The 15,765-nt window shown below is 36.5% G+C and overlaps 1 protein-coding gene across 1 annotated transcript in view; it reads left to right on the top strand.

The window, feature by feature from the left end:
* Positions 1–2,931: 2,931 nt before the first annotated feature.
* The window catches only part of LOC145764349 (disco-interacting protein 2 homolog C-like), a 36,233-nt gene continuing 23,399 nt past the window's right edge, over positions 2,932–15,765 (top strand). Inside the window, exons 1-2 of the mRNA XM_082575966.1 lie at positions 2,932–3,025; positions 6,385–6,462. Coding sequence (XP_082432092.1) covers positions 2,932–3,025; positions 6,385–6,462 — 172 coding nt within the window. The remainder of the gene's footprint in view (positions 3,026–6,384; positions 6,463–15,765) is intronic.

Below are 15,765 nucleotides of genomic sequence, written 5' to 3'. Positions count from 1 at the left end.
TTGTCCTGATCACCCAGGCGAATTTTAAAGTAAGCCTATCTGAGATATGCTTGTTTCACAAAACTTGTTATGGTTTGCCTTTGGTTAGGAACAGTAGCCTATAACTGCCACGTATGTAACAAAGAACATCAGAGTCATTTTCACACTTGTTTGAAGATGTCATTCTGCTACTTATTTACACCACAAACAGAATTAACACCTTGCTAATATGAAAAAATCTGAATACATGAAAATTCAAATAAAAATGAGTTATAGACAAGTTTCACATAAGCTTAAATCTCCACGTTCAGCGAAAAAGATAAAACCGATGTTATAGCCTATATCAAAAAGTAGAATGGTACTAAGCATTCAGGCGAAAGTGAATGTAACCCTGCCTGTAAGGGGTGGTTTATGGACAGTTCTTAGAAGGTAGCCTACATAAGTTGGATGGTCTACTACCATAGACAGATGATCCACTAGCCAGATGGTCTAGGTGACTCTTTCGACCAGTGGACTATCTAGCTAGGGGGGCTTCTGACTAGTGTACTTTCTGAAGGTAGGTCGGTCACTCCAATGGTCATGGTGTCATCATACATCTCCAAATATTACAAAATAAAATCATTTCCATAAATATGACAAATTTTCAAACACTATTGGCTCATAAGGTCTTTATAAAACGGTAACAGTAAGAGAAAATTTGGCCAAAAAGCCAATATTATGAGAAAAAATATCATGCAAAAATCTCAAAAACCTGATGTGATGGGTAAAATCTGATGTGATTTTTGAAATCAGCAGCCTCAATATACCCCAAATCACATCTTACATTGCCGACACAAAATTTTTGATCTTTTTTGTTGGCCTGTGTAATTTATCATGAAATCAGTGAAAGTAAGTAGGTACTATGCTTTGTGATCATAAACATTGGAATGCTGACACTGTTGACCATTAATTTATGTTCAAAATGATGCTTTCATCTCTTCTCACCCATGAAAAAGTACCCACTTACAATCAATAAGCTATGATGTGGAGATAAAATTGTAGGAAAATGATCAAGTCGTGCGCTTGCTGCAAGATGCTTGACAGTGCGTCCAATTCCGTCACATGGGCTTCTTCCATGCAAAGTGGCAAAAAAGTGCCATTCAGCAGAAATGCCAAAGTCATATTTGTGATAGTACAGGTGTGGTGAAGTTCTTAAATAATTTTTATATGTTTATGTATATGATCACTAAGCATAGTACCTACTTACTTTCACTGTTTTCATGATAAATTATTGTTGAATTTTCTCTGACCTGCATTACGTACTTGAGAATATTTGCCAAAAATGACCAAAATGTTACATTTCAAAGACATAAAATTTATAGTGAAGGAGTTTGATAAATAATCAAAGATTTTATTTTATGAAATGAAAGAACAAATGTATGTGTTTGTCTGGTATAAATTTCAGCATGACCATAAATTGCCCACACGGTCATTTGGGGCTCTAAACATAGGGGTAAAAAAGGGCCATTTCTGCCTGATAGGGTATTCAGACCCCCCATAAGATCTCTGTTAATGGCACCACAACTCCCAAATTTAAGTTGGCACAAGAAAAGTTTCCAAATATTACAAATATTTAGGTTTTAGAGAAATATTTTGATTGGTTTGGGTGGTAGAAGCATTTGAAAATTGAAAAAAAAAAAACTTATACGGGGCAAAAAGCAGGATCTTGATGACCCACCTAACACTTATGCATAGGGGTGTTCAATTTCGATTTTCGATTCAATTATGGTGATATTCGAAATTCGTTTTTTGTATCGGACATATTAGAAATTATAGCAGCCCTTTCGGCTGAACGTGGTTGAAAGTAACGCAAGTGGCGCAAAATCTGTCTTGTCGCATTTTGCAAGCGAAAAAAGACTTTGACGCATGCGCATCGTCGATCATGTGACTATCACACGTTCTCGCCGGTCCAACGGCCAGTCCTGCACCAGGGATGCCAGGTTGGCATTTTTAATGCCAAATTTCACAAATAGCTAGGTTGTGCAATAGCAGAAAGTGTAGGCTGAGCTTTGTCGCAGTTTTATCCATTTTTTACCGAATCCATAGGCGCCTAAGCCGTGGGGGCAGGGCCGTAGTCAGATCGCAGAGCAAGAAGGGGGCCGAAAAAATTTAAATGGGCAAAATCATTATAATTGTAGCTGTTGCTTGAGAATGTTGAGATTTTGCCAAGGGGTAAGCGAAATTTTTTTCAGGGGGGGGTGAGGCCCCCTTGGCCCCCGGCTGGCTACAGGCCTGCGTGGGTGCCAGGCCCTCACGCATATTTCTGTGTGGGGGCAACTTTTTATGCTGTATTGAATGGTTTAAAATTGAGATTTTTGAAAGAATGAAAAACCCTAGGCAGTACTTACAGTGAACAAATCACTATGAAACTTTAGAAACTTAACTTTTTAACCAAATGAAGCTCAAAAATAAATGAGCACTTGAAAAAAAAATAAAAAATTTTTTTTTGGACCACCCTAGTAAAGATGCCAAAATGCTAAAGTACAGTACGGTAGGCAATTTAATTTTTGTGAGCCCAACAAAACATCTTTTTGTTTTTTGTTGAAGTCATTTTGTAGTAACTTTACAAACGAAAACAAAAGTAATGTAATTCTAAATAACACTTTAAATTTTAGTATTCACTATTTCTTGTGTCAAGAAGGAATTGATGTTTATTTCATTCATGGAAAGGCTCAAATTTTAATTACAAAAATTATTGACCACATATGTTGTCATTGTAAAATATGTCTAGACTTTTTGTAATATTGCACAAGCTATTTTCTAAAAAGTTATGGCTGACCAGCATTGTTGACAACAATTTAATTTTATTGCAGTACACACTATCAGTATTCTTCAACAATAACTTTGTGCCATAATGTTTTTTTATTTATGTGAGATTTAACGTTTGCATGATATAAAGATACCAGAATAAACATGTCGCAAGCTGCTATAGATTCCTTGAATGTTTCACTGTTACCATTGGAAGTACGGGCAAAGTTGGCAGAACTGGATATAGAAATTTCAGAAGGTATGTATACCAACATGGTTTTAGAAGTATTAGCTGATTTTCTGCAATGGAAAAATAAGTGTCATTCTGTAAAACATCAGCATGTTTCACATAAATGACACTGGTTGCATGGTTGTTGTTCAGTATTATGTGTTAAACCTTTCATTCGACATTTACTTGTCAAGTCTGTTAATCTGTGTTGAGTTGTTCTTACATGCAACCAATTCTTCATATACGTAATTTATCGAGTCTTCATATAGCATATGATTTTCTGGAATACGATACACAAAACATAATCTTTTTGCTTGCATTTGTTGAAAGGTTGGCATTTTTGTTATACAGTATATATGTGTATTGTGTAATGTTGCTTTAGTTTAAAGCTGATTTGTCCACTTACTGTATCATATATTTTGTATGACTGGTTTTGTAAGTTTAGTTATAAGTTTAAAACGTTTAGTACCGTACACGTACGTCGTACGGTTTAAATCATTTTGCAATAATTTTTATATAATTGCAAATTCATTTAAAGATGATAGTCCAAACTTATTTTAGTAAAAGTAAGATCTCAGTTGTTAAAAGACGAAAATGTGTGTTTATTACTTTTATTGGTACAATTTTCTTGTCATTTAATCTCATCCTTTTTATTTTTGATTTCTTGTTGTTATTATACCAATGAACCTAGTATGAATTGATATGCTTTAAATTGTTATACCTACTTACTGCCTGTAAGATGTAAGTGAAGTGTCTTAAGTGTAACTTTTACCAATTGTTTTGTTATTCATTTTTACTTTATTTATTTATTTATTTGCATCAGACTCAAAATGGTCTATATCAGGGGTCCGCAAATAGTGGGTTGTGACCCAAATTTGGGTCACGAGACCATCCACTGTGGGTTGCAAAACAGTTTAAACTTACTATCAATACAACTTGTAGGGAAAAAATAAATACAATCATATACTCTGTGATGTGGTGAATTGCATACAATTTTGTACAAGAAAATTTACACTTTCAATGGTAGTAGCCTAGTCGCCGCTTATTAAGCCCGCAGTTAATAGGTCCATCCGCTTATTAAGCCCAATTTGGTCCATTCCATAATTACTGAAAGTATAGGGGTGGCAGAGAATCGTCCCTCGGTTAATAAGCCCAAAATTGTCCGGTCCGGATGTAGGCTTAATAAGCAGAGACGACCGTATAGGAATTGATAATAAATTGCAAAGTATTTTGCGCAAATTTATATGCTTCCGAAAAGTTTGGGTCGCAAAGCTTTAGAACGATTGATGTTTGGGTCGCGCCAACAAGTATTTGCGGACCCCTGGTCTATATTACAATCAAACATAATTTAACATAACAGTTCATTATGATTTCTATTTCTGCTAGGGTATATAGGACATGGGTAGGACAACTGCTGAGTGCTGGTAGGGAATCAGCATCAGAAGTAACAGTCTCAATATAATCTACCCAAGCATTATGGACAAAGTTTCTGTATTTATCAGTTTTCTTCCAAATACTACAATTAGTTATCAAAAAGGCTTCTTAAAATGCATGCACTGTATTGTATACACAGTGAAACATGTTTTCGACAATGCACAAAGAAATGTGCTTTCTGTTACACCTTTCCTGTCATGTCCTTTTTACTATAGTATACATTGAAAAATGTGTTGGATTATGATTTCCCAAACTCCATGTCAGCAATTATCTCACTTATCTACAATTCTATATGTACAAGTTAATTATTAACTTAACTGGAGGAGTGTCTACCATTTCCAATGGCATGTTTTGTTGGTGCCAGGAAGGGCATCCGGCCATAAAGTTTTGCGAACCTAAAATTTATGTGCAGTGATCAAACTGGTTGACCCTGATGTTTTGGGATAAAGACCAGGCTTCTTTGAAGCAAAATAGATGATGATGATTATTACAAAACAGTGACTTGTTTTGTAAAACGATTTTCAATTGTTGTAAAGAAAGTTTTGAGTTCATTATTTTTTTAAATGTTGCTATATTTCTCTATTGATTTTAATGAAGCTTACTGTTATTTGCTGGTTACACAAGGCAGGCAGCAAACGCTGCTGATGATCTTTGGTCTCCATCTTAGCACTAGAATTACCCTCAGCATCTTATGATAATCTGTATATAGTAGCCTATCATGTTGCTGTTCATAGGAATGTGTATTTTAGGATAAATTTGTTTGTGCTGGTGTGAAACAAACATACAGACCTTCATGAGGATAAAATTACCTTGTTTGAGGAAACAACCATTAAAAAAATGTATTTATCCACTTTTGGTGGCGAAATCATCACAGTTAGCAAAACCTGTTCTTTTTACATTGATTCAATGGCTGATTTGTCTGTCAATGTGGTTGAAAGACCGTTGACCACTTTTCATCATGAAAGTTTGTTGTATTTTCACATGGTAGTCACTTTATCACCAGTGTACTTCGGTATTTTGCCATTGATCGAACGTCTATTCTACAATCATTGGATCAATGTACAGAGGACAGCTTTCGTTGTTTGCGTTATCTTTCAGGAAACCAATATCCCGCCTCCCATTGTTGTAACTTTTTGGACCATTGAAAAAAGCGACTACTTTTTGCGTTACTTTAACCGTTTTGGCAATTTTTTCTTGTGACATAAAGATAACTAGTAAAATATCAACGTTTTATCGCCGAAGTCATAATTTAATCATTGACATGGTTGAAAATATACCATATTCAAAACCTTTCATGTCTTGTTTGGTTCCCGGTCTGGGTACCTTACCTTATGGGTAAAGAAATATACTTAAGTGAACGAAAAAACAAGACACTCCCTTCCTTCTTCAAAACAAATCTGCTCCGTTGTCTGTCAAACCCTAAACTTCCACTTCCAAAGACCCCAGCGCTTGAAATCTCGACGTCTTTTTGCCTCGCCATGCTGCAGTTTTCTGGAACTCCAACTTCCACATTTCTGAAGTTTGGAACAGTAAATATAAAAAAGGCGCGAGACCAATTCAATTCACAATCCTTCCCAATACCAATACACCACTTGGAGCAGAACTACCTTGAAAGAAATGGGTGAAGTTCAATCGCTTGCAAACTGGGTTGGACCGTTTCAAAAGCAACCTGTTGTAAATGTAATGGGACCTAGCTGACTCACTATCTTGTGCATGTGGCTCAGATTTTCAAACTGCATACCACATTATCTGCCAATGTCCTGTATACCGACCACAGGATAGATATGTGGATCTAACAACGCTCTGTGAGCACACAATCCATTGGCTGCTGTGCCTGAATATAATAATGTGACCTGCGACGGTTTCAAACGCAAGAAGAAGCTGATCTTCCACGCAGCCAGGAAAACTTCAGAGCAACAATTGTAATGTGTAATGACTGTATCTGTTTTCTTCAGGAGACATCACACAAAAAGGATATGATAAGAAACGGCTGAAGCTTATCGAGCCGTACCTCGCTCTTGCTGCTAAAGAGGGTGAGTGAAATTTTTAGCTTTTTTGTTCAGGTTAACGTATTTCAAATAATGGAACCACCAAAATATAACTTTGAAATATGGAGCAGCTAACCATTGCCAAGCGCAATGATACAATGAGTTTGGAAGCTTTGTTTGCGCCTATACTCCGCAGCCTTGACTTATTCGTGCCTTTAATTTTGCAAGTTTTCGGAACGCTTTGTCTAGGGTATTTCGAAATGGAAATATGATCTGTTTAAAACTGAAAGATATGCATATTCATTTGTCTTGGTTCCGTCTCAAAATAAAAGTAGTGTCGTTTAGTTGTAAACTCAAAGCAGCACTTTTCCGTACTAAATATTTCATGTTTATTTCGTTTCAAATCGAGTTTTTGTGACATATGTTTGTTTTGCCAAACATAATTAATTGAAAATAAGTTAAACAAACGCTTTGTTTTGACCAAAATAATGTTAATGTTTCTAAGGATGCAACCACCTACCAACGCTAAATCTATTTAATTCACTTTTGGTGGTCTTATGAGTATAATCAATTAATCATGTGATATCTAGCATAAAAGTCAACCCAGACAGCAAATCAACCGTGTTTTTATTGATCAATGTAAAAAACGGTTGATTTGCAGAGTGTGAACGAGCTGCCGCCCTATTTTGGAGAGGTTTACTTGGGATGTCATAAAATTTATTCGGGTAATTATTGTGTGGCATACTTAATTGTTGGTTTTTTTCGATTTTCTGTCTGCGTTTACTGGCTTATTTTGCTCTTGGTGACTTCTCTGTTCGTATTTGCTTCCCAATTATTGTAACTACATCAAGGTCAAACTGCGAGTTTTGCTATACAACAAACACAAGGACCAACAGTTGATCGATTTTTCTTTCAGCGCACAGTCTTTCAAAGCCAAGGGACCAAGGGTGGATTCGATCAGAATGGCATGATTAATCTGCCCGTCTCATGCTTCGCTAACGCGCGCTGTACAGTATTATCTTTTTATACTGACTGCGTATGAAATTTAGGGTTCAGATCAAGGCCTACGCAAATTGGTCACGGTTCAAAAAGAAAAAAGCTGGCTAAAGTTAAGACTCAATGCGCTTCATTCTAGGATCTGCATTATTCATTGGATGTTATTACCTACATATCAGGGTTTGTGGATTTTTTAAACAGTCCAAAGGTGTTTACTCGACCCATTTTTGCTCATACTAAACTTTCCTTATAAACCCGTGATCTCTAGACTCGAAAGGAAAAGAGAAATACAAAACAACAATCTAAAATCGACCGACATTGCTCTGCAGAAATTCACCAGTCTAAGTTCTTAGTAACAGCAGCCAAGGTCTTGTCTATGACCTGTCACTGATATTGGCTGGGATGTCCACTTTCGTTCCGAATGTATCGTAGCAAATTGCCGTGACGATTTTTAAAATACATTGCTATGGTCAATATCTTTGAGTCTTTTGCTGGGTTCTTCCCAAACAGGTTGTCATAAATTGAACTTTGAGGATAAACATATTGTGATTGCCGTTTGTCAAATTTCGTATGCAAATGCTCTTTATTTCCAACAGAATCCCATTGTCGTTGAGGTTCTATGACTGTGGGCGACTCATGAAAGTTTGAAACGATTTCATGCTACACACAATCAAGACGATTTGCCGGGAACATTATTAATTAATTAAAAAGCTAATGATTTTTTCATGTTTCTTTAAAGTATGCTGGTGCCACTCTCATAGTAATGATATTAAAATTTGCGCTTATTTCGATAACACAAGGTACATTGCGAGTCACAGATGCAACACAACAGAAAATTGCAATCAGAGAAGTACTATACAGTAGTCGAGTCACTCATTGCCATACCGTGTTAAGTATATTGCCTAGACACAGTTGCGTGCTTTCGAGAGGTTTCCAACCGACGCTCTTTGTAGCATCGCACGGTCACTTTCACCTCTCGGCCACGTAACCCACGGTGACAATACCAGTTTTAATCTTTGTCCACGAGTGTTAATATACCAATTATTGTAATTGGTGCTAGATTTATATTTTACTTTTTGTGACTAGTAGCCTGCTAGATTTACAAAGGCTAAATTCTTGTGCTAAGTTACTGTATTGATATTACTTTACAATTACAGAAGTACATTGGGGTAATTGTTAGAGTTTTGGTAGAAAAATAAAAGTTGTTAACTCGTCTCGCTCGTACTGGTTTTCTGATAGGCCGCAATCATTACCTTTCATCTTAAAAAGACTCACGCCTGTGGCTAAAATCAGCATTATGGCATTGTATGGCCAGTTTTGTACGCTGCACAGAATTTGTTAACGTAGCGGCATCTACAACACCGATTGGTGTCAGTGTATTGCGTTTAGTCAATTCAACGTTCTAATAAACGTAACCTATAGATCAAAAGCTGCTTGTAGTTAAGGTAATTCATACAGTCCTGTGCCCTCAAAGTATGTCGAACGGATGTGCTGTTCGGTGTTCGTAACATGCCCTCCGCCATGCTATTCATACCATCACAGAAATAGTCTTGGGCTTCCTTTTCTTTGTACTTTCGATTTCACTATGACATCACTTCCTGTTTTCATGCAGTAGTTTGCGTACACATCTGTGCCCAAACAACCTTTAGCTATGAAGTTTTTAGAAGTTATTGTTTTTAGTTTGCAGTTCATATTGAGTGAAGGTGTATGTCTTTTCAGTTATTCATTGCCAGAGCTTATTCAGAATTTATAGTAGCATTGGACTGCGGACGTAATCCAATTCAGATTACTTTAAATGTAGACTGATTGAGTTTTCAATCCTTGATGCAGGTAAACGTAATGTGCTTCAAGTGCAGTATCTACAGTGTAGCTCTTTGGTTAAATGAGAAGGGGTGAAATTTAGTTTTCGTTTGTATGTTTTTAGTGTTAAATTAAAAAGTCTTAAACCTTTTACTACAAAAGAAATAGAAAATACCAAACTAAATTGATGAATTCTAATACATTGTCGACCTTTCATCACACAAGTATGATATTGTCAGTAGGCCACTAACCATTCTTATTCAAATAGACATTTCTTTCACTATTGCTTGATTTTATGGGAATGGCCCGTTTCGGTGAGTCCGATTCGGTGAGTCCGATCCCTTAACGGGGGATTTTTTCAATTTTTTTTTTAAATTATTGGGTACCGCAGCCTAATTATCATTGCCGTTTTAGGGTTAGGGGGTTGGGGTTAAGGTTAGGGGTTAGAGGTTAGGAACTCACCGAATCAGACTCACCGAATCGGACTCACCGAATCGGACTCACCGAATCGGACTCACCGAATAGTAGCAGACCCGATTTTATACATCGATTGTGAAGAGTTATGATATAAGATAATTTCGAAATATACCTCGTAACGAAGGTTTTACAACACATAAAGCACGTCACGTAATCCAGTCCTTCTGACCTTTACTGAAACTCCATTTCAGGATAAACTCATTTTACCTAATTATTTTTCTGATCAATGGAATGGTGCTTTCCATTGCCAAATAGGCTAATTTAACACTGAAAAAATGCGTGTAAAAGCGTTTATTTTCTTTGGAACACATGCGCACTGATTTCTTGGTAACGTCAATTGCAGTAGACCTTTTGCTTGGATCATAGCTTTTCTGTGACATTTCAACAGATGGTTACCTTAAATGGCAAAAAATTTTGGCTGAAATGCAGTTTTGTGTCATGGCAGTGTGCCTTTTAAAAACCAGGTGAAATTCTCATGAGTCTTAGAATAAAGATTTTACGGCCATTTGTTCGAAACGAATTCAGAAAACTTTTTACCTATGTAATCTTTGTCTTCAAATTAAACAATAAATTCTATTACTAAAAGTGCTCAATACCAAGCAAAAAGCCAAGCAGAGCGAATTACATCGAATATAGTTAGTATTCACTAAAACCTCTACAGCCTGTTTCACCCTAAAAGGAGGATCATTAGAAGGTCCTAAAAAATATGCAAAAATAATAAAACGGTAATACCTGAAAAGATATTAAATATTATAACCTTAATTCAATCTGCAAAAAAAAACATCAGAATTACAAAGGGCTACCTCCATCCGTTACCACAAAAGCCTCACTGAAAATATCCAAATAGAAACCAAGCAGATTGATAGGCCTACTATATATTTATTTATTATGATTTGGTTCTATTTGGACATTTTAATTGAGGCTTTCGTGGTAACGGATGGAGGAAGCCCTTTGTAATTCTGATGTTTTTTTTGCAGATTGAATTAAGTTTATAATATTTAATATCTTTTCAGGTATTACCGTTTTATTGTTTTTGGATATTTTTTAAGATCTTCTGATGATCCCCATTTTAGGGTGAAACAGGCTGTAGAGGTTTTTAGTGAATAGTAACTATAGTTGATGTTTTTAAATTAGATATATATACGTCAGTCATGTCCAAAATTTCTCCAAACCATTATGCTCAACTGGACAATGGACATGCATCAGCTAACCGGATCTATGAATATATTTCCCTCAATCAAAGTCCACTGATAGACGTTCGATACCCAATTCAATCACATTAAAGATTTCTTTTAAATGACAACTTTTTTTATCTGAATAAAGTTGTATTGTAGTTGTACCACATGAAATGATACCGGTTTGGTCGATACGTTCATTGTCCCAGCGTTTGTTGCTTTTATCTGGATAGATTTCAGTTACAAGTAACACCGTACACCGCACCATTTCGGCTACGTCTTCGCACGACTTTGTTGAAACGGTCATGCTGACAGAGTAGCTTGTATTTGGATTGAACACGTCATCAATATGGATTATATTAGTATTCGAAAATCTGTTCCACATAATGTTACTGAGCTTGCTTCAAACCCTTGGTATTCCAAAGCTAGTGCGTACGCTTCTTTGAACTCTGCATGACTTCAATTTCGCGGCACTTTTGTGTGATAAGTGCTGCTGGTGTTGAGAAGAAGTGATCTTCCTGGCGTCAGCACAACCTGACTACTCACAATAGAACAGCGAGCATTGTGTTTCGCTAACCATACCGGTGTAGCCTCCACACTAGCCATCAAGACTTTTTCAAAAACATGTGTTTCTCGGCAGTCAAGTGCTGCGGTTGATAACTATGTGGCATGAATTAGTGGTGCGATGCTAATGAGCCCAGCCTCATTGGCGAAACCAATACCTTCTCGAAACACGTGTCTATCGCTGTCAATTTTTGCTACGCTCGACTGCCGAGAAACATAAGTGCTGGTGTTGGCTGTCTTTTTACATTGTAGTAAAATCGGCTGCGCGGTCGAATGGCGAGATCTCTGGAATGACGTTCGGAAGGACGTCAGCTCAACACTCAGCTGTGTCTTTGGCAAGAAACTTTGCCTGAAGTTGACATGAAAATTAGTTTCCTTAGATTTCCGGCCACTCAATTTAAATCTTTACCAACGAAGCATCATCTCGGATGCGACAAAAATTGTAGTAAACAGTCTTGAATCTGCGTTATATATCGAGTGCTTGCAGTTTAGGATCACGTTTTTACGACTTTGGTGTGTTAAGGCTTGTGAGATTTTGGTATGTTAAATAGATACTTTGTGTTTGCGTTGATGCAACTACGTGAAATGTCGCATCTGTTTGCCATGATTAAGACCATTGCTGAGACTACAGAGATTGCGTTAGGATGCACACAAAGCTTCCATTTGAATATTGTGAAGTGGTTTTTGCTCGTTTTCGATTGATTTATATGGCGTTCTGCATACGACACAAAAATTAATTAATCATCAACATGTGCATTAATTACTGTGATCTATACCAGACAGCCCGTGGTTAATGATAGCTTTTTTCATACCGCATTCGTTATGTCTCCACGTGTAAGCAACAAACTAAGCAGTACACCGCCCAGGTGACAAAACTGATCTCTTAACATCAGTTCAACGTCTGCATACGTTAAATCAACGTTAAAAAGACCCATTTGCCAGCTAGGCGTACTTAGGCTAGTTTGCTGCTTACAAAATACAAAGCGCCTTATTTTTGATTTACCCCCACAAATAAAATCATTGTGGTTTAATCATGGGATTTCTATTTAAACTGTAGCCTTGCTTTGGCTCTCATCTTTCTTGACAGTATTCCAGTTAGCAAAATACGTTATTTTTACATTGATTCAACTTACGTAAAAGATGAATCAATGTAAAAAGACAGATTTTACTACTATATTTAAGATGGTAATCTATGTCAAATAAACCAATGCGGGAGGTATTTTTTATTATTCCAGTCAAGATTTTCAATTGTGCTGTAGTCAGAATAGTGCTTTGATGCATCAATGTTAACCTATCTTTTTTCGAATCGCTGCTTGCCTGCGTTTAGCTTTCCTTCAATGTTGGTAGTTTATCAAAACATGGGAGCGATTTCGAGTCGAGATTCGTATAACTTTTATCAAATGAATTTGAAGTGCTGTCGTGCTTTCCTTGAATGCAATGTAGCACAACAACGTTACAAAGTGACTCATTTTTCAATGTTTGAAGATCCTTTTCTTGCTTAATTCATGAAACAGCAGTTGTGGTCAAATTTGATCTCTTCCTTGCAAAGAAGATTATTATGAATAAATGCTACATCAGCGATTATATATACATGCAGTTTCTGCGCTACAGTATTTTTGGCTTTTAAAGCCTAGTGAGGAGAATGGGACATTACCGTAATGTTTGTTTAACTGTTGATTAGGCTACGCTCAAGACTCAACAAAGTTTCAAATAAATATCAAAACGCTCCAATAACTAGGCGGTACGCTTTAAAGCTGCCCTTTAGAGGAATTTTTTAATGTTGAACAATTTGTATATTAGAAGCACTGACAAACAAGACAGTACGCCTTTTAGACTAACATAAACATTAAAGTCGATTTCTGTGCCCCGCTTGTTGACAAACCTTGTCCATACAAGATTCTAGGGAAAGCCACATTCAACATTTGCTGTATGATGTCAATGTTTTATGTGCGAGTGGGCAGTAGGGTGTGTTGTATGCTGAATGTCTTCTTTAGTTTGTATGTATTCGACTGTGTGTACTACTCGAGTTCAATACAGCGACGAGCTTCCCTTGGAGTGAAACTGAAAAAATGAGATATAATTTTTGTTGTTTTTGGAACTGTTTAGTGTTTATGTGACGTGGTAGTGAGTGTCACACATATCGTGTTGGCATGAGTTTAAAGCCCACGTCCCTTTTGAGCCCGTTTGTAATAAGCACATTTTTCCCCATTATTTCAAAGGCTGGCCAACTCTTATTGACTGTGACACTTGAATTTTCTTCAGCCGTCGTACAAATGCAGAGCCTTGCTCATTTAACATTGCTTGATTGTACAACATGCAGTGCTGGTCAAGTTTTTTACGATATAAAGACAGTTTCTGCTTAGTGTCCTACTGTATTATACACGTGTTCCGTTATGCCACTGTATCAACGGCTGCGTGAAGCTTTTTTATGACTTCACTCATTTTTTCCCCAACGGAAATGGACATGTTTTTGACACTTAAATAATGAACCTGATTGACTACCAAGATGTCAAAAGAAATCACGACTATCTCGCTTAATGTTTTTAGTTGATTATGGCTCAAAAGCAATTATTCAAAATTTCGACTCATACAGATGCTTTCTGAAGGAATAAATCTTTTGTGAATACCCTTCAAACAAAAGAAAGACACAAAGCATGATTGAAATTTTCCACTATTATTGCCCTTATGTAAACAAACCTCTTGGCCCGGATTATATTTCTGTGTCGCTGCTTTATTATTAATGGAGCAGAAGTAGGACATCGAACTTTGCATCAAAAGGTTAAAGATTGTTCAAGGAAATAAACCCATCTTTCGGTAGTTAAGTTAAAATGGTAATTGGTCACTAAATATAAATTTTCCGTTTGTTCGGATAGCAGACTGAACTGTAAACTTACGCCAAATGCAAATCGTTGCCATAATAGGGGAATACGATATCAGTTCTTGGTAACCGATAGCTGATTTCTGCTTGTTTTTGTTACCTGCACTTTGTTGAAATCGAATCTTTGAATCTCACAACATTTTATGACGTCAAATAGACTGTGGGTGAATTTGAGTCCACAGTGAAATATATCAAGCATGCATGCCACGTTTTCACGCAGGGCGCCTTTTTCTGGTCTATGCAATCTAAAGTATACAACCACAAATAAGATATTTAAGTAACAATCTTCATTTATTTCGACAATTCTAAACTAGCTCCTTAATGAAGTCGGTCGTGTTTGATTGGCGAAACGTTAAAGCAAGTGCAGATCATCACTTTTATTTTGCCATAGTTAGTTCAAATAAACAAAAAAATGTATCCTGCCACCGCTTTATTTAAGTCCAGTAGGCTGTGATCATGCCTTGAATTAAATGTGTAACACACAGTTTCATTTATGCTTAGTTTTTTAATCTACTAAAATGGCATCTGTTTACATTGTTCTTTCGGAACGGTTTTCATTTTTGATTAGTTCCACAGCAATGTTTGTGGTAATACAATACTTTTTCCTCTCTGATATCGAACTCCAAAAAGTTTAACCCTGAAGTAGCAAAAGAACGTCTTTGTAAGATTAAAAGATGATTTGTGTAGAAGGTTAATTTTTTTACTTTGCCCTACCCAGACTTTTTTGATCTGGATGAAAGCTACCAAGAAGGCAGATATCGTGCACTACTGCACCGTACTTTGGGTGACAACTTCTGCATCTTTAATTTCGAATTTTGAAAAAGTACCGACACCTAGGCTAGACTGGGTCAGATAAATTCTATTAAATTTTGTGTAATTTGTCGGACATTTGTCATGTTTTGGCGACTGGCGGTTCGAAGACTTCTCAAAACTTTTTATTATGATGCTGCTTTGATAACAAGTTGGATATGATACTATTTTACTGCACGACTGAACAGCATTGCTCTTTTAACGATGCTGTCAGGAAATCGTGAGTGAATAAGCATTACGTGAAAATAAATTGTACTTTGACGTCATTTGTATCAAACGAAATGTACAAATTTGATGTTAATTGCAAATTATGCTATTTTTATTTTAAGCCCTTTTTTCAAGAAACCTAATGTTGAAATTTGTGATTCTGAGGAGCAACGCAGCTTGGCCAACTCTTTACAAGACTGCATTGTCGACACAAAATGATTAGCCTGTATTTTTCTTTTTCTTAATTTTAATTCTAATAATAATTGAAGTTTTTAAGAACGTGCCCCACAACTGTTTTTCTTCACTTTTCATTGTCACATGTTTTTTATTCTTATTTGGATGCTTGCGAGGCGCCAGAAGGGATTTTCTTATTTGTTTATCATGCAAGATTCAGCTTCGGTTTGTGTGTAGATCTTGTCAATTTAGGTGCTTGGGTTTTTA

This window comes from Aplidium turbinatum, chromosome 2, assembly GCF_918807975.1.
Source record: "Aplidium turbinatum chromosome 2, kaAplTurb1.1, whole genome shotgun sequence".
In the NCBI taxonomy this organism is placed as follows: Eukaryota; Metazoa; Chordata; class Ascidiacea; order Aplousobranchia; family Polyclinidae; genus Aplidium; species Aplidium turbinatum.
Note: the sequence above shows the minus strand (reverse complement) of the source record. Positions and strands in the feature narration are given on the sequence as shown.